The sequence below is a fragment of the Xylocopa sonorina genome, chromosome 12, assembly GCF_050948175.1.
Source record: "Xylocopa sonorina isolate GNS202 chromosome 12, iyXylSono1_principal, whole genome shotgun sequence".
In the NCBI taxonomy this organism is placed as follows: domain Eukaryota; kingdom Metazoa; phylum Arthropoda; class Insecta; order Hymenoptera; family Apidae; genus Xylocopa; species Xylocopa sonorina.
In genome coordinates this window covers 4,980,925-5,002,852 of record NC_135204.1, presented here as the reverse complement: position 1 = coordinate 5,002,852, position 21,928 = coordinate 4,980,925, and the positions used below count along the sequence as shown (strand labels likewise).

Below are 21,928 nucleotides of genomic sequence, written 5' to 3'. Positions count from 1 at the left end.
TCGTGGCTTAGCGAGGTATTGTTTGAATTCCTCTCGGCGCTCTGCGGTCGAGGGTATAGCGCGAATGGCAGAACGCCAGACGCGAGTCAAATACCCCGCCCTATATGCCGCGTATATACACTCTTCGAGCAATCTATTTAGACACGCCAGATTTATGGCCTAGCTGGCTTATTGTTCGATTGTGCGCCGTTACGCGATCTACGAACTTTCGGTGGAATTCAATAATAGTTGACCAATTGAACTTGAACAGAATTTGCGAGATATCGGGTACAGTGGAGAACAGATACATTTTTTTAAATACGAGGAATTTGATCAACTGCGTCAAGATTGATCGCTTGGTTTATGGAAAATGAATGCTTCTTTAAAGAATTACATTGGATGAATTTGTGAAAAGAAAGAGGGTTCAGTTTATTAATTAATGGAAGGTATGTAAAGGATAAGAAATTTAGTGTGTATTATAGTTGATATGAAATTTATTACGTATTTTGTCTCTTACCAAGCATGATAAGGAATATGTATTAATAGAAAAATATGCTTTATTTGCTATGCAAAATATTATTGAATTTTTCTTTTCTTTTTGTTGAATAAAAAAGTGTATGTCACTCGATCAGTTAAATTAAAAAATATCCGCTATACACAAATCAGAGACACTCATATCAGGGGACACTCATAAATCGTATTTATTCTACGATTTGACGTACGTTGAAAAAATACTAAATGGATTAAGGTTGTAAATCAAATTGAGACACCCTAGCTCGGCCATGCTACAATTCCTAGATGAACTCGGATGATCTCTTTGATGAAATTGAATGGAGATTTCAAATGTACACAAATATCACTGAAAAAAAAAGAAGAAGATCTGAACAAAAAAGTTCTAGGAAGTAAAACAATTGAAAATTTAAAGAATGAGTAAAATAATTTCAAGTTACTTCAATTGAGACATTTTGGAGTCAACTATTAGGTCGATGCAAAAAGAATATTCGTTTTAATATGGTTGAATCTTATCTTTGAAATTTAGATAAATTTTATAATAAATATTGTCAACATATAGATCATTTTAAAGCATAGAATCTGCTCTTTATTTTGGTTACAAATATTATTATATATATAATTTTTAAATAAATATTTTCAATATATAAACCAACCACATAAAAATCGACATTCCTTTTGGAAAAACCTAATACCTTCACTGATGCTAAATAACAAAACTCTTTAAAACTTGCACACCGTGCAAGTTCAAGTCTACTGAAAACACACTCGAGGCGTACTTGCACTGGGCTCGATCCCATCGCTGGTTGACAGACAATTCATTGGACTGGTGCCACGCACGAAGGAAAGAGAAAAGCATTCGGGCAATCATTCGACGCCGCGTTTGCCAAGATGAGTCAGCCAGTGGCCAGCCCATACGTGTAAGCCTCCCAAGTAGTACGAACACACGTTTTCCCGCACGTGTTGTTGAGAGGCGCCACGGGCTGACCCGGCGTTCACGTGCTTCGCCGCGAAATATTCGTATTCTAATTTAATAGAAGCCAGCATCCGGCAAACTGACATTCCCTATTTCGAATACGTGCTGGCGAATCCGCTGGCTCGTGTCTCGTCGCACAATGCGACGCCCGTTACGTAATTAGCGGCGCGGAACGCGGTTGAATCGCGTCGCGACGCGACGTCTTTTATCTGACGCGGACGTTGGATGATCGATTTCATTCATTGTTGTCGCGGTGGAACACGCGGATGGTAAACGGTCTTGGGTGAGCTTGCAACTTTCTGCATTCCGTATGAACTGTATTGCGATACACAGGGTTTTTGATCTTACAGTTTACAGGATCTTTTTGATTCTTGCTGAGACGTGGTAAAGAGAGGTTATGTAGTGGAGGATGGAAGGTTACCTCGAGCCGTTTAAATGGAAGTCACGATAAAATTGACTTTTATCGACGATATTACTTGTAACAACTTCGTCGATACACATGCGTGTTTATTCATTGAAGTATGTATTTAATATTTAATTGTGGAAAATTATGTATCATATTATGAGATGTAATAATTATTGCGCGCGAAGTAATCCACGTAATTAAATAGAAATTATTCGGTTCATTAATCGCTATCGATGTTAATTTCTTATTGATATTAACTCGTTTAAATATACAATATTGACGTAAATTCCTCCGAATATGGTATAAATTTTGCTTGTTTAATTTGTTGTTACTCACAGGCAATATGCATTTTATATAATGCAATAACTTAAATTGCAAATAATTTTACTGGGTAATTAATATATAATGTAGATGGGCATATTAAATTACTGCATTCGTAAGGATCTACAAACTGTTATTCACACTTAATGCCACGAGGTAATTCGGTGTAACAAAGAGAATTCCTGCAGCGTTCATATTTTTCTGTCATAATATGGCGTAGCGGCATTACAAAAAGCATTCCATTAATCCACATTACGCAAGATGATGCAAAACTTGGTGTCTGAAACAGATTTGCCAGATTGAACAATTTTAAACGCAATTTTATCTTCTTTACGACAGTTAAATGTGCGATTACACGTACGTATATAGTTCCAATATCATTCTCCTCCTTTCCCTGTATAAATTAAAACAGAAAAGAGAATGTAAAAAAATGAATTAAAAGCCAGCAAAAAAATATGTGCACGTACGTACCTTCTTAAATACTACGTGTACTTGCATAAATATTATTTATTACTAGAAACTTAACGTTTAAACAAACCCAAAAATCCGTGCACACGAAATGTAATACGTTAAAAAGACCAACAATTCGAAAATTAAAATCATTTTTCAATTTTATAGATATCAAGAAAAGCACAAACAATTAGGTCACAGTTGTATTGCACATAACGTGACATACATAAACCGTTTTTCGTTGGTGAATAGCTCGAAATGATACATCTTGCAACGGAAAGCAGCCAGCCACAAAGTGGTGTCCAGAAAAAAATGTTACGAGTCGTTTGGAAGTTACTTGACGAAACATTTCGCGGTTCCAATTCGTGGCTCATCGGCTGTTACGACATTGATCCTCCTGAGGCCACGTAAACGGATTCGTTGCAATCGCCACGGCTAAGATCTTCATCGTGGCGGACGTCGACGATACGGGGGCGTTATGTAAGGGAAAATCGTGTTATCGCCCGATTGAATGGGGCACGTAAGCGAAACGAGTCAAACTGAAACTTTCCACGCGCCATTTATGCACGCGAACCGACCAACGTTGATGTTTCAGCGTTTACTGGAACTTTCTATATGTGAAAAGTACAAGAATCCATGCGATACGCGAAACTATATGAAATGCTCGAATATTCGAAGCAAAGTGTATATGTAAAATATTCAAATATTCGAAATACAAAATGAAATAAAGTTTCATTTGAGTTTTGTCGGTTTTGGTTCAGTTCATGGTAATAACAATAAATTGTGACCAAGAAAACTGCACAAACTCTTCTACATTTTTAACGTGAAATACGAAAGGATTCTTGCACCGAAAAATGCACCAAAATCTGATATAAATTTTCAACTCCACGTGATTATCATTATTATTTGAACATTAATGAATTACATATCTACTTACATTTAAAAACAGCATTTTTCATTAACGTAATAAAGATGAAACGCTAGTAAAAAATTCCATTCCCGTTAATAAATTATTTTAAGATAATTATTATTCTAATAAAATTCTTAAATATCTGTGTGTTAATTTTAATTCGATATAAGTAGATGTCCATACTAAGTAGATATCGGTACTTTTTCTCTATACAAGTAACGAGCGAAAGTATCGATACCACGGGAGTATCGGAATTAAACAAAAAAATTTGTGTCGAGGATACGACAGGGTTCGCACAGTTTCGCTCGAAAGTATAGTTAAAACTTTCGTTTTTTTCCGTTCTGCGGCTAGCAAAGAAATGAAAACTCTCCGTATACCACCATCTGTCGCGGGTGTTCACGGGTAAATTGGGTCAATCGGTTTCCGATCCTAATCTCGCCCGTGCCGCATCATTCTTATTTACTGCGCCAGTTTTCGACAATTTCGCGGCGGACCGTCGATTAATCCGAACAACTGCCCGGGGAAGAAGTTTTAACCGGAATGTCATTTCCAGCACTGTCGTTTATTACCAGGCTTTTTCTCGCCCCGCTTCGAAATAATTTCCCGTGTCACGGTTAGCGAAAGAACCACGATCTGAAATAATAATTCTTAAACTATAATTTCCCGTTAAAAGAGAAAATCTTTTCGCGCATTAACGTTTCCGTTAATCCAATTTACAACATAGAAATTATTGATCCTCGAGCGGCCACCCTTTGTCGCCATTTTGAACGACCTTCGAAATGTTTCTAGCGCAAACTATTCTAAAAAGTTCAATTCGAATTCAAGCTAACTAATCTTCAGTTTATTTGAAAAGAACAGAGGAGTAAAAGTTTCTTGAATGTAACATGATGTTAGTGACATAAAATATAGTTTAGTTATTAGTAATTTAGTTAATAATCTTGTGCTTATTTTTCGCAGATAATAAAAAGCTTAAGGGATATCCGCGGGTTTTTGTTGCTGCTGGCGGCAGTGACAAGTACAAGTGCATCAAAATGTAGCAGAGTCATTGACGGCACGACCATGCCACGTTCAAATGCTGAGGGGAAGTACCACCTATTCGTCACCCTGTTCAACCGAACGGAAATGGTCTTTTCTTACATGCCAAATACTAGATACAGCGGTAAGTGCCTTCAAATAACTTCATGAAAGTTTGATATTTCATTTCTGAGATATTTATTGCTTTTATAACTCTTGCGTCTGATGGCCAATAAAATGTTTGGAAATTTTCTCTTATTAATAAAAATTGGTTAAAGTATTTTTAAAAGAAGTATTACAAAATTTCATTTACTACAAAAATGTTGGCCAATTGTAGTTAACATTATTTTCATATTTTAAAGTACCTGAAATTGATATTAAAAAGTAATCGTATTTTAATAATTCATTCTCCATAAAAGTCATTAAAGGACACATTTTATCACGCTTTAACTAGATCGGAAAAATTAATTCACGCACTGGTTTGTCTAAGACGCGAGCGACACTAAAGTTATGAACTTTGTCGTGAAAAGTTGAGGAGAAGATTTGAATCGGGTCGGGGAAACTTTTAATTTGGTTCGAGACTGCTTTGAATAGTTGAATGAACTCGCAGTTTGCAAATTGTTGAATTGTTTACCTGATGATCGCGACGAGATAATTATTCGAGCCTGACTATTAATTAAATATCCGAATAATAGCAACGGAAAAAGGTTACTCTTGTTTTCTGTATTTTAAATTCATTGCGAAACAAACTTGTTAACAACATAACACGAATAGACAAGAAAGTAGAAATATATAATTTAAAAAATAAAAAAAGTAAAGAATTTTAACATTTTATTTCATTTTAAAATATCGAAAGAAATTTTAGATATCATTTAGATTTAACACTTCCCATATTTTCATTCACGATGGACCATCGCTCGTGTAATAGTACCATCGATATATCTCGCAGTGGAACGCCATTGAACTCTGAATAGACAATCGAAAAAGATTTCCCTCGAGCTGCATTTCACGAAGCTAATGACGGTAATTATCGAAAAAACTGGGGAATCTCGGACATATTGTTACCTAGTGTGGGTTGCCGTCGCATTCAGGGCACAATGGCAATTCAACGATCGTCGAAAATCACCGTCTTCTGCAAAACCACCCCCTAACAGGGGTGGTCAACTTTCATACCCAGAAGAATAGCCTGAATGGTGGATTCATGATAAAAGAATGGTCCTTATTCTAATTCCACTGGCCACATAATCGTGAACTCGCTCGATAGTATATTCAGTAGCCATATTGACAGTAAATGGAGGTTATTCGAAAAGTAGTGGACATCTGGTTGTTCTGTAATCCCACAACTCTCGAAAATCCAAATAGTGTCTCGCAGTTTCCACCGTGGCACGTTCATCTCGCTCTACAAACTCGTTTTCTCTTCGTGCACTCCTAGATTAAATCTACATCAATCTCGAAATCCTATTTCTAACAATTTCCACGAATTCGGTGTCTCTGTCTGATCCAACACACTCGCCGCTATTTCACTCCTACTTTACACCTAGATTGAAATTTAGTAGTAACTCCGAATTTCTCTGCCTCGCAACTTCGCAAAATTCGGTAGCCTTATTTCATTGCACGAAACTTCCCCCACGAATTGGATCCGATTAAATCATCGGACACCCTTGGAAATTCTAAATCTCCAGATTTTTGTAAATTCGCTATCATTTCACTGGACGAACTCGCGTCTACTTCGCGCTCAATTTCAAATTGGATTTACCCAGTTGACCGGGTAACCCAATAGCTCAGTCAACCGATGAAATGTCATTTTTCAAAAATCCAACGCTACTCCTCCTACGTCCTCCTCAATCGACCAGGGTCACACTCATTCGTCACTCGCTACCAAATGATATTTACCATCTAGCACCAGTAAACCCCCGAAATTCCGTTCCACCCAAATTCCACAAATTTAATATCCCCACCGCTAGGCGAATTCACCTACTCACGTCGATCGAATCTACTCCGACGAATGAGCCATTGAAATTCTATTCCTCGCGAGTTGAACACGCATACCCTCTCCGTCTCATTTGACAAGAGTCGTGCTTGCTCGCTCCAGGATTATCTGCCTACTTACACCAGTGGACGCTTAAACTTCCATCCCCCGCGAGTCTCACAAATTCAATACCTCGAGCCCACTTAACGAACTCACATTTATATCCTCCCCTCCCCGCGAATCAATTCTTCCTGTCGCTTCCCAGCCCCGCCGTTCGATCTCTCGTCGATCGCAATTACACCCGCGTGGCCCTATCCCGGATTTACATCCACCAGGCTGAGAAACGGCTCGTCCCCCCCCTCGCAAAGGCCCTGCTGACGGAAAATAGAGTGGAACGACGCGCGACACAGGACCATTCTTCATTCGCACAGGGGGCTGTCCGCGCGGTTCACTGTCAATTACAGCCGATCGATCCCGATGGAGTGTTCGCGTGCCTCCTCCGCGATTAATCGGCCGGCAGCCCCGGGGGCTGGCTCGCGTATAATCCACTTTGTCCGGCTCTCGAACGAAACGCGCGATGCAATTATCGAAAATTAAGCCGGTCGACGCGGCCCGCAGACGATCCGCGTCTGCTAACGCGTGTAATTCCGGCGGGTCGGTGAATTAACGCGTTACGTAATAACAAGCTGGCTAGAGGCCAGGTGTACGCGGCATCGGTGGATGTCGTTCAACGGATCCACAGAGTGCGTGGATTGGATTTCAGAATAACGGCGTGATGGTGGTTCTACGACACTCGCCACTAGGGGCACGACGACACCTACAGTTCCCCAAAGGCACACGCGGTTTTCTATAGATTTGATCGGTGACCTCTGTCAGTTTGAAACTGATTGCTAGAGATGTAAGAGGAAAGATGAAAGGAAAAGAGGGAAGAACGTTTTGTCCTGAGCCTACTAGTGGACTCATCAGTAAGGCGACCTAGCAGGCCTTGCCTTAGACACGAAGATGTTGTAGGGTCGGGTAAGGCTATCCTAGAAGGCCCTGCTTTAGACGCGGGTATGTTGTAGAAATAGGTCAAGAAGTGGTATATATTGAAACAAATAGAAAACCTCTGCCTTTGAGAGACTGTAGGTGTCGTTGTCCCCCTAATGGCGAGTGTCGAAGGGCTGCCACAATGGAATGTCGCGTAAAATCGTTAAAAACGATCAAACTTGAATCTCGATCTCTCGCTGGCGATCTGTCGAGCAGAAATTGGCAAATGATCGAAGATCGCTTCAGGATCTTCGAAGCATAAGAATAGATTTCTGTTGCGAAGTTATGATTAGAAAAACGAAGAAGAAGTTCGCTCGAGGCGAAGATACAATTCCACTTTCGAAAGTTCCGCATCGATGGAACGTAGTAATGAATCGAGGCGGTAAAAAGTTTCACCGGGGTTTTATTAAAACACTCGGATGTTTAATTTTCAAAGCTGCATTTAACTTGTGGCAAGATGGCGGGGACTTTGATGACGGACTTCGCGTCTTCTTTCCGTCCCGCTCGTCGCCGGAGTGGGTTCAGCGCAGTGGGAAGAGACAATAACGCTCAGACAGCGGAGAATGTAATTTATGCTCATCCCTGCACGCGAAAGTTCCTGACTCTGCGTTAGCAAAAAACGTAACGAATTAGTGTACCGTGCAAAGTGAATTGCTACGTTCTCCGTGGTGCAATTAAAAGCTCTTGGTATCTCGTACTCGCGTTGGATGGTCTAACGATTCGAGAACTAATTTAAAGAGCAACGTACGCGTATCGAAAGGATAAACGTTTTTATTCGAGTTTAATAATAATCGCCAGTAATAACGACTGACAAAATTATTTAAAGCATCATTTTTGTAATAAAATTTCCTAAAATTATTATTTTTCTACACCACAGAAATTATTTCTATTAGCACTGAAAATAATAAATAAAATGTTCTTCGTATGTGAAATTTACAAAAATTCTTTATCTGAAAATGTTGAATGAAAATTATAAATTAACAAATTGGAAAAATACGAAATAACAAATAAACAGTACCGGGGCAAACGAAATTTATATCCGTTGTTTGTTATATTCGTTCAGCTAATGTTCAAACATATTCAACGCACCAATAGATCCATATATCACCCACTGAATCGTCGAGCAAACAAAAACGTTTTATTGCGAGAAAAAAAATGTTTGTTTCCCCTTTCCGAAACAATTCTCCAGGAAACAGCGTATAGCGCTTCGCGTGCGTAAACGTTCCTCGCCTCGTCACTTTTTTCCCCCAGGTTAAATTGCCCTAAGTGCCAGCGAAGAGACATAAATAATAACGTAAGCTTGCTCGTAATTTAATTGCAACGTTGAACCTAATTATACGCTGTCGAGCACAGGAAAAGTTCAACCCACTTGATTAAACTCTGAGTACAGCACAATGGTGAAGAATAATCGTTTCGTTACATTTTGTAGGCGTCGAAGAAAGTTGTTTAGATTACTACTCCACGATAACGTTTTTCCTATCTTTTAAAAACGAGTTAATAACACTCGTATCTAACGTCAAACAAAATTATAAGTAAAGAATTAATGAAGAATTCCATTCTGTTCTAAATATTAAAATGAAATCCTTAAAAAAAGAGGAATGAAAATTGATTTGTTTTGTAAAATGAAAAACGAAGGTTCCTTGAATGAAATATTCGTTTTTCTTTTACGATAAAAATATCGAATTATTGGTTAAAAATTAATAAAGATTTAAGTTGGTACAAACTTGAAATTTTTAAATAATCTCGCACAAAAATGTGGAAGATATCTGAATTTCTATCGAGGGGAGGAATTACGAAAAATTCCGAGATTTAATCTTGCAGAAATAGGGTGTACAAAGTTTAAGCGAGGAGAAAATCGAAAGGGAAGGTAGCCTAGGGGATGGGATAAGATGACGAGGATTCACGTTATCGTGAATTCGATTAAACCTTGTCACGCAGACAACAAATCTCTGCGATTTACCTTCGAAGGGTTTCTAAAGGCGTAAACGGAGAAGCGATCATGCTGCGTGACAACTAAATTCTCGAGAGTGCACAGGGTGAAAAGCTCTGCTTGTCCTAGAATTAGCTGAACAAATTTGCCCCATCAAACATGTTCTTTCTTCCTTTACGATAATTATAACAACGCTGTGACGTTAAGAGAAAAATAAATAAAATAAATATATCATCAGATGTAATAATTAAAATGATTAAATTAAATTAATAATAAAACAAATAATCAATATTTATATTCTTGTAAATTATAATTGTGGAAAGATGAAGTTCAAAATTTAATAACTCAACTTCAATTCTCTTATAAAATTAATCAGAATAAATAATCATTTGATGTCAGGAATAATCTAAATTAATTATTCATCTTTTATTAGATTAATAGTTTAACTTACGATCTTACGTGTTTCTTTTAAGTTCGTCTTTTAATTACAGAAAATTTATCGATTATTTTTCTCAATCAACAACATCATTGAAAAAACGCCGCTTAAAAATTATTATTCGTTCAATTTTAATCAACAATTGTTACTAAGAAACTACAGAGAGGTCCTATAATTAATTGTCGCTTTAATAAATAAAGTTATCGCAACCTTTACGAACGAAAAATAGAGAACAACAAATAAAAATGTAACGATCGGGAAACTGTGCGACGTTCTCAGAACGCGCCTTAGAAGTGTCGTCCCTAATCACATTAGCAGATTAACGAACGCCACCTTAAACAAGATTTTTTCCGAGGGGCACAATCGCAAAATCGAGCTTGGCGAGGTTCCTTTACTTTCAGTTTCTGCGCGGCAGCGTGGGAAACGCGATACACCGGCGAAGGTTTCATTTAACTCTGTTTTCCCTCCCCCCTTTTTCGCAGTTAATTCTTCTAATTCAGGGTTATGGGAATGATCGCGGGAGGTCACGAGTCATTGATTGTTGACGCAATATTACTCGGAATTTCGGGACAGGATTTATTCAAATCCCATCGCATTCAGGGAACGTTCGCGATTTAAATGTTTACTTGTTTTTTGGAGGTGATGGGCGAAAAAATGACAGTGGTTCTAGCCAGACTTGACCTAGACCTAACCTAGACCCGATGAGTATGTTAGCGTTTATGACAGGCAACCATAATCAGATTAAGCTTTCCATAGTTTGTACTTGTACGTTGAAAATAAATATTTGATATTGTTTTGTTGTTGGACAAATGAGTTAGAAATTTTTGTTCTTTAATATACATACTCTGTACATTTTTTGTATATTTCAAAAGCTTGAAATATTTTATTTCATATAATATAACTTTTCAATTCCCTCAATTTAAAAATCTTTCAAAATTTGTTAAATCTACAATTCTTAAAAATATTAAAATTTTAGGAATCTCATATTCTTCAAGAACGCATAAAACCTTTAACTAATTTGAAATTGAAATACATCTCGACAATAGTTAAATTTATTAGTCGTTCTTTAAAAATAAATTGCTCGAGAAGTTGTCATCTGATCTGCGAGAATCTTGGAAAATTCATTAGAATTACTCCCATTGAATCGAATTGAATAGAAATTTTCAGCGCGACTCAATTAAATCTGAATTATAGATGAAATCGAATCGGTAATTGGTTGGTTAAATTTTAATTGCATTTCTATGGTGTAGAACGGCTGACCTTTCCAGACATAGAATGCAAGTCAATTATTTAACCTGAAAATCACGGCTAAATCTGGCGCCGTCAGAGATCTAGGTAACAAAGTTTACGCTGGTACGGTGAATAATTACTAAGTCCTTCGAGTTTCCATTGGGCATGCAATTTTCTTCACGCGATCACTCTGCTCGAGTACGTCACTTCTGCAACAAGAACTCCGTTCGTGATACAGTTCTGAAATGAAATGCCAGGAACAGCTCATTAAATTTATTAGTCAAACTGCAGATCTTAACAGATCTAATTTTTATAAAAATTAATGTTCGCATACATTTATCCAGATGAACTCTAGAAGTTAACAAAGCATTCGTTCTCCGTGTCAAATAATTCAAATAAAAATCGAGGCGACTACACTCGCGATACGTGAGCGATATTATGAAAGAAATATTATCAAAATTTTATAAAACAGTATATCACACTGGTTTTACTGCAACCGTTGCGGATAAATCAGATGAAAAGCAACGAATCATCACTTTTGTATAATACAAAATGCTGGAACTTTATTAAAAGTGTATATCACGTTTTATTTATTGTATGCGGAATATATATTCTTCGGTTATATATTTTCAATGGAAACTGTGGGAACGAGAGGCAGAGTGAAACGTACGTTCGAGTAAAATTTGTACAACTCTCTGGTGGACAAGTAAATTACATTTCGCGTGAAAAAATATTTGTGATCAACCTTTAAGTGGCGACTGAGTATTCGAAGTAGACGCAGTTTACGAAGACCCGTAATACCGGAAGCCATAAATGCTCTAAACATCTGCGTGTGACGTCCCCGTTGTATATAGGGTGATTCACAAAGCTAGAGTAAATAGAGTAACTTCTGTTCGCAACTGCAGAAAAATATTTAATTAGATCAGTTTTCGCGAAACCTCCCTTGTATATTTTAATAAAATTTAAATACGTATAACTATGATAATAATTGTTTTACAGACACTAAGCCTGCTAACAAAAATTAAAAGAGTAATATTTTCCACTTGTACAGTGAATCTGCAAGGTATCAACACATTCTATAATTTTTTAAAAATTATACTGGACACCTTGAATCATTTTAAGAAGTTAGAAGAGACAAACGAGCAACAAAAATAATTTTTCAAATTGCAATCAAGTCAAAATCCCTGTACACGATGCAAAATTCAAAATAGCAGCAGACCAACACATTTTTATGCTTTTTATAGATCATTTATGCTTTTTATAGATCAATTAATCGTTAGATGACGCGGATTGCAAAAATTATCCGCCGCGATACAAATATAAAATGACGCGCGATTACGTTGACGCCGATCATTTATAGATCCCAATGTGACGTGGAATTATGTCGAGCAGCAACCGACTATAGATGCTCAAATGACGCAAGATTACGTCAACGGATGCTGAGACATTTCCCCGTTGAATTCTGAACGCTTGGTATATCGCTTTTTCATTGTTCTCGCAAGCGGATCGAGGTGACCTGTTACAGTTGCGGCATATATCCTCGTCCATTGTTCCGTGTCTTCGACACAGAACTCAAAGGACGCGACTGTGCCTTATTTTTCAAACAAAACGAATCATTGCTTCCCAAAACGATGTGTATCACCCCAAAATACCATTTTACACTGCGTTGCCTTGGGTAGTTTCTTCTCAAACTCTTCAATCGCGTTCAAAAGCTCGATACGACTTGGACATCGGTGCAACAGCGTGAACCACCCGGTAGACGGGTAGTTACCAACGCAAAATCGAATGGAAGCGACGCTTCGTGTGCCAGGAACCTGCAGTCCATACCCACGGTGGTTGGAAAGTCGTTCAAGTTCACAGAGAAGCGAGAACTCAGCAAGTTGGGCTCTCGTAGACCGCGCTCCTCCATTTCCATACATACGTACCTCATAAGTTGTTGCTATTGACCGAAATTTCGGAATCTCTATCGATTGGTATGACTTTCAGCCGTATTTGCATAAACACCAGTCACATGGAGGGTGGGTTTCTATCGAGGAATTCATCAGAGGCTACGAAGGCAATCTCCGTGTTGTAATCTCGAATTTAAGTAACTCCAACACGTAAGTTAAAGGTGGCACGATTTTAACGATTTATCACCAGATAATAATAAATATGAGATTCATCGATCTGACTATAAATCAGAATTTCGTTCGCTCGCTCGAAAATTAAATATCGATCGTCCACGATATATATTTCTTTTTTTTTTTAATACTTCAGTTTTTTTTTTGTTAATTTCGTTAAATCTGCTCGAGCTTCGTTCGCGCGCGTACAAATCCGCGTAAAATTTAATCGGAAGTGTTCGTTTTATCAAACGCGATCCCTGCAGCTTATTTCGGGCGAGCGGCGATGGCTTTTTAAACGCCGTCGTGAAAAAATCGCGTGCCTCTTTGATATCTCGACACGTTCACGGAATACCGTGTTTAATCCGAGTTATAATTAGCCGGGCACAGAGCTACGAGCCTCTATATTTCTATTTTCGGCACACGGATATTCCTTCGATACATGGAGATTGTATAAACACGAACTTCCACGAGGCTTGTTTCATTTAACAGCCGCCAGCCGATTTTCAAACAAACACCGCGCGAAGAAAGGCAGATCGAAATTTGTTCGAATTCAAAACGCACTCGACTGAACCAATATTAACAGAACCGAGTTCTTATTTGGTCTTTCACGATTTCGAGTGTTATACAGTGCCAGTAAAAAGTAATCATCTCTTATGTTATTTGTGATATTTTATTAATTTCGTATATTGATCAATCCAAGGTATTTAAACGAAATTAAACGGTTAATATTTGACCGTATCGACTCTGAATTAATTAGTACTTTTAAAACCAATAAAGTACACGTTCTAATTATTGTTAATTATAGTAAATATTATGCAACATACGTGGATGGTATTATTACGTGTCTGCAAAAAGAAGATTGTAGAATCGCATCGTTTAATTGCCAGCCATCTGAATTAATGAACTTTGGCAGACATTTACACACGGCACATTGTAAACGTTGCGATAATAAATATGCATAGAGTTCAGGGGTGCGTTTAAACAATGCTGCGATATACGCGTAAAAGTAATTCTCTCCCGAGGAAAATCGGAACAATTTATGTACCTTTGCCCCCGTATAATGGAAATGTACGATTGCTTAATTAAGAATGGGAAATCAGACAATAAACTCGCTTTAATCCATATTTTCTGGCACCAATACGTCACAATATAAACGAATTCTCGTGCTGATATAAAGTATTGTACGTTATTCTGAACCCGTGAGTCGACCCGAATAAACGCATCTTTTCAAGTAAATCGAAACAAATGCGATATCATAAACAGATATTTTTATTTGGATTCAAAAACGTTTGAATTCTCTGAAGCAATAAATTTTATTTCCAAATAAAGTTTTAGTTCCATTTTTTAATTACAGAAATGCTCGTTTGAAATTACCTACCTTGTTTTAAAAACGCGATTTAGTAATTTATTGCAGTATTATTGCAGATTTGACTATAATTTAACCAGACCAACACTTTTATTGTTAGTTGACACTGCAATGAAATAAATCTGACAAGGTTCGCAAGAGTTTCGATTGGACAGAGTCTAAGTAAAAAATGGTGATGTTCGAATGTACATTTTAAATTCGCAAATTAGAAAAATGCCACGTTCTCTTTCAGTAAACGTAGAGGCAGACAGCATGGGCATAATACCCCGGAAATTCACGAGGTTTCTGATCACCGCCGAGCCGGAGAGCGAAGACGACGAGGCGGAGAACGGTGTCTTCGATCTCCAAGACGAGACGCTGATGAGATACTCTGAAAATTGTCCAAACGCCGTGATGGAGACCACGATGATGCCCAAGGAAGAGATCAGCGTGGCCTGGACCAGCCCTTCCGAAGGTAGCGGTTGCATATTTATCAGGTGAAGGGATATTTTAATAACAAACATAAGAACGACGCGTGCGAGCACGAAATTTCATAATTACACGTCTTAGAAATAGAAATAGCTCGACATCGAATATTTATAAACGATAAAAATCGATTTTACATCGAGAACATTCACTGCATGATCCAACAATTTTTCCTATTCCTCACAAGCACAATCAAAACCTTGGACTCTATCTTTCAGCACCAAATATCGCGTAGAAAAAGATAACAATTTAAGACTGCACTGGTGTTCGATTATTTTCGTTGATCACTGTATATGTAACGCTTGTCCAACACTGGCATGTCGAGTTAATGCGATGCAGAAGGCGCGAGACCATTCGTAACGCGTGCCATCCACTTCTCTTTCCTACAGGGCGACGATATTCGAGACGCCCGATACGTGGTTCATGGACGATCCCAACTTGACGCAAAAAATATGTCAGGACTCGAGAGTCGAGGCGGACGACCAGGGGACGGTACTAAGGAAGTGCTGCGCCTGCGAGGAGGCGAAGTACGAAGTTACTTTCGAAGGACTTTGGTCCAGAAATACTCATCCCAAGGCACGTAAGAGATCGGCAAATAAAATAGAAAATCCGTCGAGCCGCTATCGATGAAATCTGAGCTTTCCCTTCGCGAAGCTGAAAATTAAAATTTTGGAAAATTCTCAACGGTGGAATACTGTGAAATAATATTTCTGTTCGTTTAATTGCGCAGGATTTTCCCAGCAAAGGTTGGCTCATTCGGTTCTCCGACGTGATTGGAGCATCGCATACAGTCGATTACAGATTCTGGGAGTACAATGGATTAGCCAGCAGCGGTTTGCGACAAGTGGCGGAGCTTGGGTCGACCAGGAAACTAGAGTCTGAATTAAAAAGTCAAGTAAATACTCTCGATACAACGATGATATTCTATTATTAAAAGTAGCATCGAATTTATCCACGTGCATTAGTTCATTTTTATCAGGCACTATAAACTTTCACGATACATCGAACAATAAGAGACCATACAACAGATTAATGCTATTAAAAAGTGACGAATGTTAACAGAGAAATGTTTTTGTCCGGCAATTTTCCTAGAGTGAACACATCAGGACTATAATTAAAGCCAGGGGAATAAGTTACCCCAACGTAACCGGGAAAACTTTCGCAGTCTTCCGTGTTGATCGGAAACACCATCTTATGTCTTTGGTGTCCATGATTGACCCTTCGCCAGATTGGATTGTCGGAGTCTCGGGTTTGGAACTCTGCCAACTGAATTGCACTTGGATCGAGCACAAAGAACTGAATTTGTATCCCTACGATGCTGGTACGGACAGTGGAATAACGTATTTGGTAAGTAACATTTTTTAATTAAACGATACTTAAAAAATCCTGTGGAATTTTCATTTTGTTTCCTCTGGATACCAAGAGAATACTAAAATGGCAGACACAACTGTAGATGGAGAAAAGTGCAAGTAGATTCGCTCAGACGCTACGTCCGGTCAGCCATGTCTGAATCTACTTAGAGTTACGCGGATCAGCGTACTCTATCAAGCTGCTCTGATCGTAATTTTAGAGTTCGTTCGTTTTTTAAAATCTCCTATACGTATAATTATGATTTGCAGAATTGGTTAACGATAAAATTGATCGCACACTGAAACAAATGCGAGTAACGCATATAAAATATGTCGCGAACAGGATCATGACGAGTACATGTTTTACGATAAAATATTAAAACGTGAAATTTGTAAAGGGAATTTACAAATATCGAATATACAAAATATCGCTTTTAAAATTTTTAAAACGTAAAACAGAGACGTCATACTTGTAAAATGAAAACATTTTTAGTATTTTCGTAATGGAAGAAACAGTTTGCGCGAGCGCAGCGCAAAAATGCGTTAAAAATAACAATCTTTAACAGCAGAAGAATGAGGTTACTACTTTTTCCTTCGTTTGATTGTCGATAAGTGAAAACGGTGAACGAATCGATAAAAGAAAAAAGGAATTCCATAGAGCACAATGAAAAATCGTAAATGGCGGATGAAAAACGAATAGGCTCGAATCTGACAGAAACGGATTTCCCCAATGGCAGGACAAAAGTCTATCCGTCGCAGTATTCTGCAACGCGGAACAGAAAGGGTTTCATTTGGCGGGGTAAAATGAACGTCAGCTGTCGGGCGCAGAAAATCGCATAATAAATTCGACAGCAGGGCTTCGAGGCTAACAATTGACAATGGGGTTGCGAGTCGTCGAAAAATCGCTGACGGCGTCGAACTAAACGTGCCCTACACGATTCTCCGTTGCATCGCGTCGCTTTCGTTTTTCATTCACCCACGAATCTACTCATATCCAACCGTGGATTCCTCAACTTAACTTAACTTAAACTATGACTGAACTAATTATACAATTTGCAATTCAATTGAAACTTTCAGAGTGCTGAGAAGGACTTGGAAAATTTCGACTGAATTGCAAACGACTTAAATCTATGCGCGTAGTCCTTAGCTTCTTGATATAGTTTTCGAGGGGGCCCAGACGCACCTCGTGGAGATGACTACGATTTTGACACGCAAGAGAGCTATATCACTGAACAAAAACCAATTTTCTCATCATTTTTCTAAGATTCACTGAGAATACTACTCAAAAATGAAATGCACTCACATATTGCACGGTGATCCATTTCTGAATGCACGTTGAGTATGTTTGCAGTTCAACGGAGGTGTCCTTCGACCGAGAGGTCAGTTTGCAAAGACCATACAGCAAGTACCGAGCAATCGTAAACGATTCTTCGTTGTAAATTAATTTCGAAAATTTAATTCCAGTATTAAAATTAGTTGAACTTTACTAAAGTCGAAAATAATTTAGAAATTATTTAGTATTACAGTTTCAGCAGTTGCACACCCCCCACCTCTGATACAGTAGCAAGGCATTTGTCATTATGATTCATTAATTAATTATTTCTTTCATATGCAATAATTAATTAATCTTTATAACATTTCAATGCTCGAATCTACTCGTATACGTATATTCTTCAATAAAATATAATCACATAACAATTATTACTAAATTCGTGCTACCTTTTAAGCCATACAATATTAATTGTTGAATTGGAATTTTTGTTACATTAATATTCATGTTTCGTTCTCTACACTCACTGATAAACACAATCTTATATTACCGTACAGTATACCAAAAATATATTTTTATGCGAATTGTGATATATTTTTTATGAAAATTTGCTTCCATTTATTCGTTCCTTTATTATCGCGGAAGATATTGAGATATTTTTAGGTATTATTATCATATCGAATATTGATATAATAGGATGACGTTGAAATTTGTCCCACAGACAGTAAGAGAAGAGCATCGTTTTTGTCATTACAGTCGCCAGATTCACCAACCGAGCCTCAAGAACGCATTCATCGCATAACATCGACCTACCCAAACGATTCGAGGTCTCCGTTCTACGATCCTGCCGGTTTGGACATGAAACCACTCGCCAGGCTCTACTTGAACCGACAGAGGCTGTATGAGAAAATCTGTGTGGCTGCACCGTCAGACGAGGTTGACACAGATATAGCAAAGCCCAGCAGTAATAAACCCTCCAGCAAGTATCGTTCTTATATTAATTTCCTTTATTTTCCGACCACGACTACGGAAACCAGACGTTACCATTACTGTATTAGCGCGCTGTAACTCCGTGTGAATTTATGTCACAGTTACTGTACCATTACGTGTTACATTGCAGTTACATGCAATTTTATTTTATTCTTAAATCGTGCATTTATTCTACTGTTATATTTTGTGATAAAGTGGTTTTAATTGTTTGCTTTGTGAAGGAATATTCATTCCGATATAATCGAAATTTATATTTTTCTCTATTAAAATTTGATTTCAAGAATAATTATCTCGAGTACATTCTAAGAGATAAAGTAAGGAGGACGGTGACGTGGAAAGGTTTTCAAACTTTCGCGATATCCTTATTGCAAGGATCTTAATCGAGAATAAACAAACATGACAATTTCTAAGAATGACGTTGAGAGATAATAGAATTTCTGACGTATACAGAAGCCTGCAAAGTGACGCCATGGGGTCCTTGGAGCAGTTGTTCCGTGACGTGTGGTCGTGGCAACCAACTCAGACAACGATATTTCACAGACAGTTCTGCATCCCAGGATAAATGCAACGTTGATTTATACGAGAGGAGGTCATGTTTTGGAAAGGATCCTCATTGGTAATTATTACCATAATTACATGAAAAAATGAACAGTCGACGACAGGTGTAAAATTCCACAGAGCAAACTTGGAAAGTACTTTCATAATTTCTATTAATTTTATTAATTCAAATTTGCTTCTACTACTTTTGCTCAAATTATTTACAGGCATTATAATAGTGATTTAATTATGAACTACCATTTTTCTGCTTCCTAACGAAACGTTATTCACAAACGAAAAGGAAATTTAGTTACATGCCCAATAGTATTTTATATTTCAAATTTAATATTAAATAATAATTAATAATAAGATAAATTTAGGACTAATGTCTCTATTACTCCTATTCTTTATCTTCGTTGTAACTTCACTGCACACAATTATTTAAAAAGAAGAAGCTTCTGTTGATAGTTGGAAAAATAAGAAATCAGCAAGTAGTATAGACCAACCATTCTTCAGCCGTAGCGAAAAGGTCTGTGTTCCTTCATCGTGAAGAGATTACGCACCAAACCCTTTCTCTCCACAAATATAAACAGCTCTTCCTATAAATATGATACACTTAAAATAGGTTTATAACATAGTATTATTATAAATATCTTATTATAAAACTGAAACGTACCTGCTGTTATATTTCGCAGCGATTTCTATTTGCTCGCTATTTACGTCCACAAAACGTTTCACAGATTTTTAATATGAAAACGTTGCCGAGTAAATAATTCGAGCGAAATGTAAAAATAGATTTGAACGCTCGCCAACTGTAAACATCCATTCCGTCCATTCAATGTGTATTTCAGAAGATACCGTTTCCATTAAAAGCCGGCCGGGATTTCAACGAAAAAACTTTTCAAACACTTTCCGCCGAGGTTAGATCGATTTTACGGCCGGTCGAGCTTCGATGCTCGGTTCAATTAGCAGTTTTAATTTGTACGCCGACGAGCTGCAGCCGGCTGCACCGGTTCAGCAGCGCTGAAGTTTCTCACAACTGGATCCTTTGAGTACTCACCCCAAAGTAACTTAAATGTAGCAAAAGAGGTCCATTCTTTGGGACACTCTTCATTCTTCGAATACGTTAACTAATAATTTAATTAGATAACATATAATTACACTATCAACCGTTATATTCTAAAGTAGTCATCCAGCAAATTTTTCATTAATACTATCGAAGCTCCTTCAAATTAAAAAACGGTTGCAAGTTACGTGCAATTGCTATTATTCCAAACGTATGATAATTCTTCTGACGCGCTGCGAAAACACAAAACCCCAATTTTACAGTAGCTATGATGAAAAAGAAAAGAGAGTCGTATCTTACATCGATATCGTAAATATAGAGAACAGCATTCAATCCGTAATAGAACTAGTTGGAGAAAACTGGTTAACTACTCTCATTAGTTAACTAGCTCCGATCTCTATCGAAGCTGTTCCAGCGATGCTTGACAGCCATTTGCAGGCTCGTTAAAATCCTGCCAGCTTATATTCGTTAAAAGTGTTTGGAAATGGACTTTCGTTGGCTCAACCACAGAAACGAGCTCGTCGAGGACTTTTCGAATTTTCGAAATTACCGAACCGATCAAATTCTACGGACTCTCGCGACTCGCACGGGCACCAAAGAGTTTTTCTCTAGCCCACGCTCGGATTTGGACTGTTTCTAATACACGCTTTATTTCTGCATCGTTTCATGAAACTTAGAATGTTTCTACGTCATGATTTTCTAATTTTTCGTATATTTTCGCATATTCTTTTACTAAGTTGATCGAGGTTACTAAAAGATCCATTTGTTCAATTTTTTCTATAGTAGACACGTACTTCTAAATTAATTATTTTTATAAGAAGAATTACATGAAGTAAAGAATTTAAATTTTCTACTACACAAGTGTAAGTTACATAGTTAATAAAAATTACATTTATTTGGTCTTCCAATGTATAAGCTTTGACAATGGCTACTTAGAAAATCCCTTCCTCGATACATCATCGGTCACTTTCTGTTCTTACATATTTCTAATGCCATCGATAATGTCGTTTCCCATTAAAAACGATGATTTCTCGTAACTCTAGCAATGGGAACGGCTCAGCAATTTTAGATACAAAGGCGTGTGCGCTGGAGGAGTGGAGCCCCTGGAGTTCCTGCACGAAGACCTGCGGGTCCGGTCAGATAACCAGATCGCGGAACTTTAAGAACAAGAAAAGACGCAAAGAGTGTAAAATCGTTGAAGGTAGCCCAGCATTGCAAGAGACGATCCCGTGCGACAACCCAGCGTGCGCTGACAACGATTCGGAAGAGGTAAGAGAGCCGTCTAGCCAGGAGGACGAGGATGATTACAATGTTCAGCGCAGTAGTGGCAAGGAGGATTACAAGGAAGAGGAACCGGTGTCGGAGGTAACCGAGGCATGGATGCAGATATAAAACATCAGATAGTATCGCAACAACTTACTAATTATCGTGTAACACGCTGGCCAGCTAACGGAAATATCGTAAGACGGGAGACATTTTTTTCTTTTCTGTTCATGGCTCGTCGAGTGCGTGTAAACAGGACGAGATGATCATGGATCGTGGAAAAAGTATCGCTTAGTAACTACGCTCCTTGTACACGAAGATCCGTGCTCGTATTTCTCAGTTAATATTCGTAAACGTGGA

At 37.9% G+C, this 21,928-nt stretch overlaps 1 protein-coding gene across 1 annotated transcript in view; it reads left to right on the top strand.

Moving 5' to 3' along the window:
• The window catches only part of LOC143430035 (spondin-1), a 31,673-nt gene that overhangs the window by 3,683 nt on the left and 6,062 nt on the right, over window positions 1-21,928 (top strand). Inside the window, exons 2-9 of the mRNA XM_076906005.1 lie at window positions 4,510-4,711; window positions 14,861-15,104; window positions 15,483-15,669; window positions 15,824-15,988; window positions 16,186-16,440; window positions 18,469-18,691; window positions 19,153-19,318; window positions 21,349-21,670. Coding sequence (XP_076762120.1) covers window positions 4,510-4,711; window positions 14,861-15,104; window positions 15,483-15,669; window positions 15,824-15,988; window positions 16,186-16,440; window positions 18,469-18,691; window positions 19,153-19,318; window positions 21,349-21,670 — 1,764 coding nt within the window. The remainder of the gene's footprint in view (window positions 1-4,509; window positions 4,712-14,860; window positions 15,105-15,482; window positions 15,670-15,823; window positions 15,989-16,185; window positions 16,441-18,468; window positions 18,692-19,152; window positions 19,319-21,348; window positions 21,671-21,928) is intronic.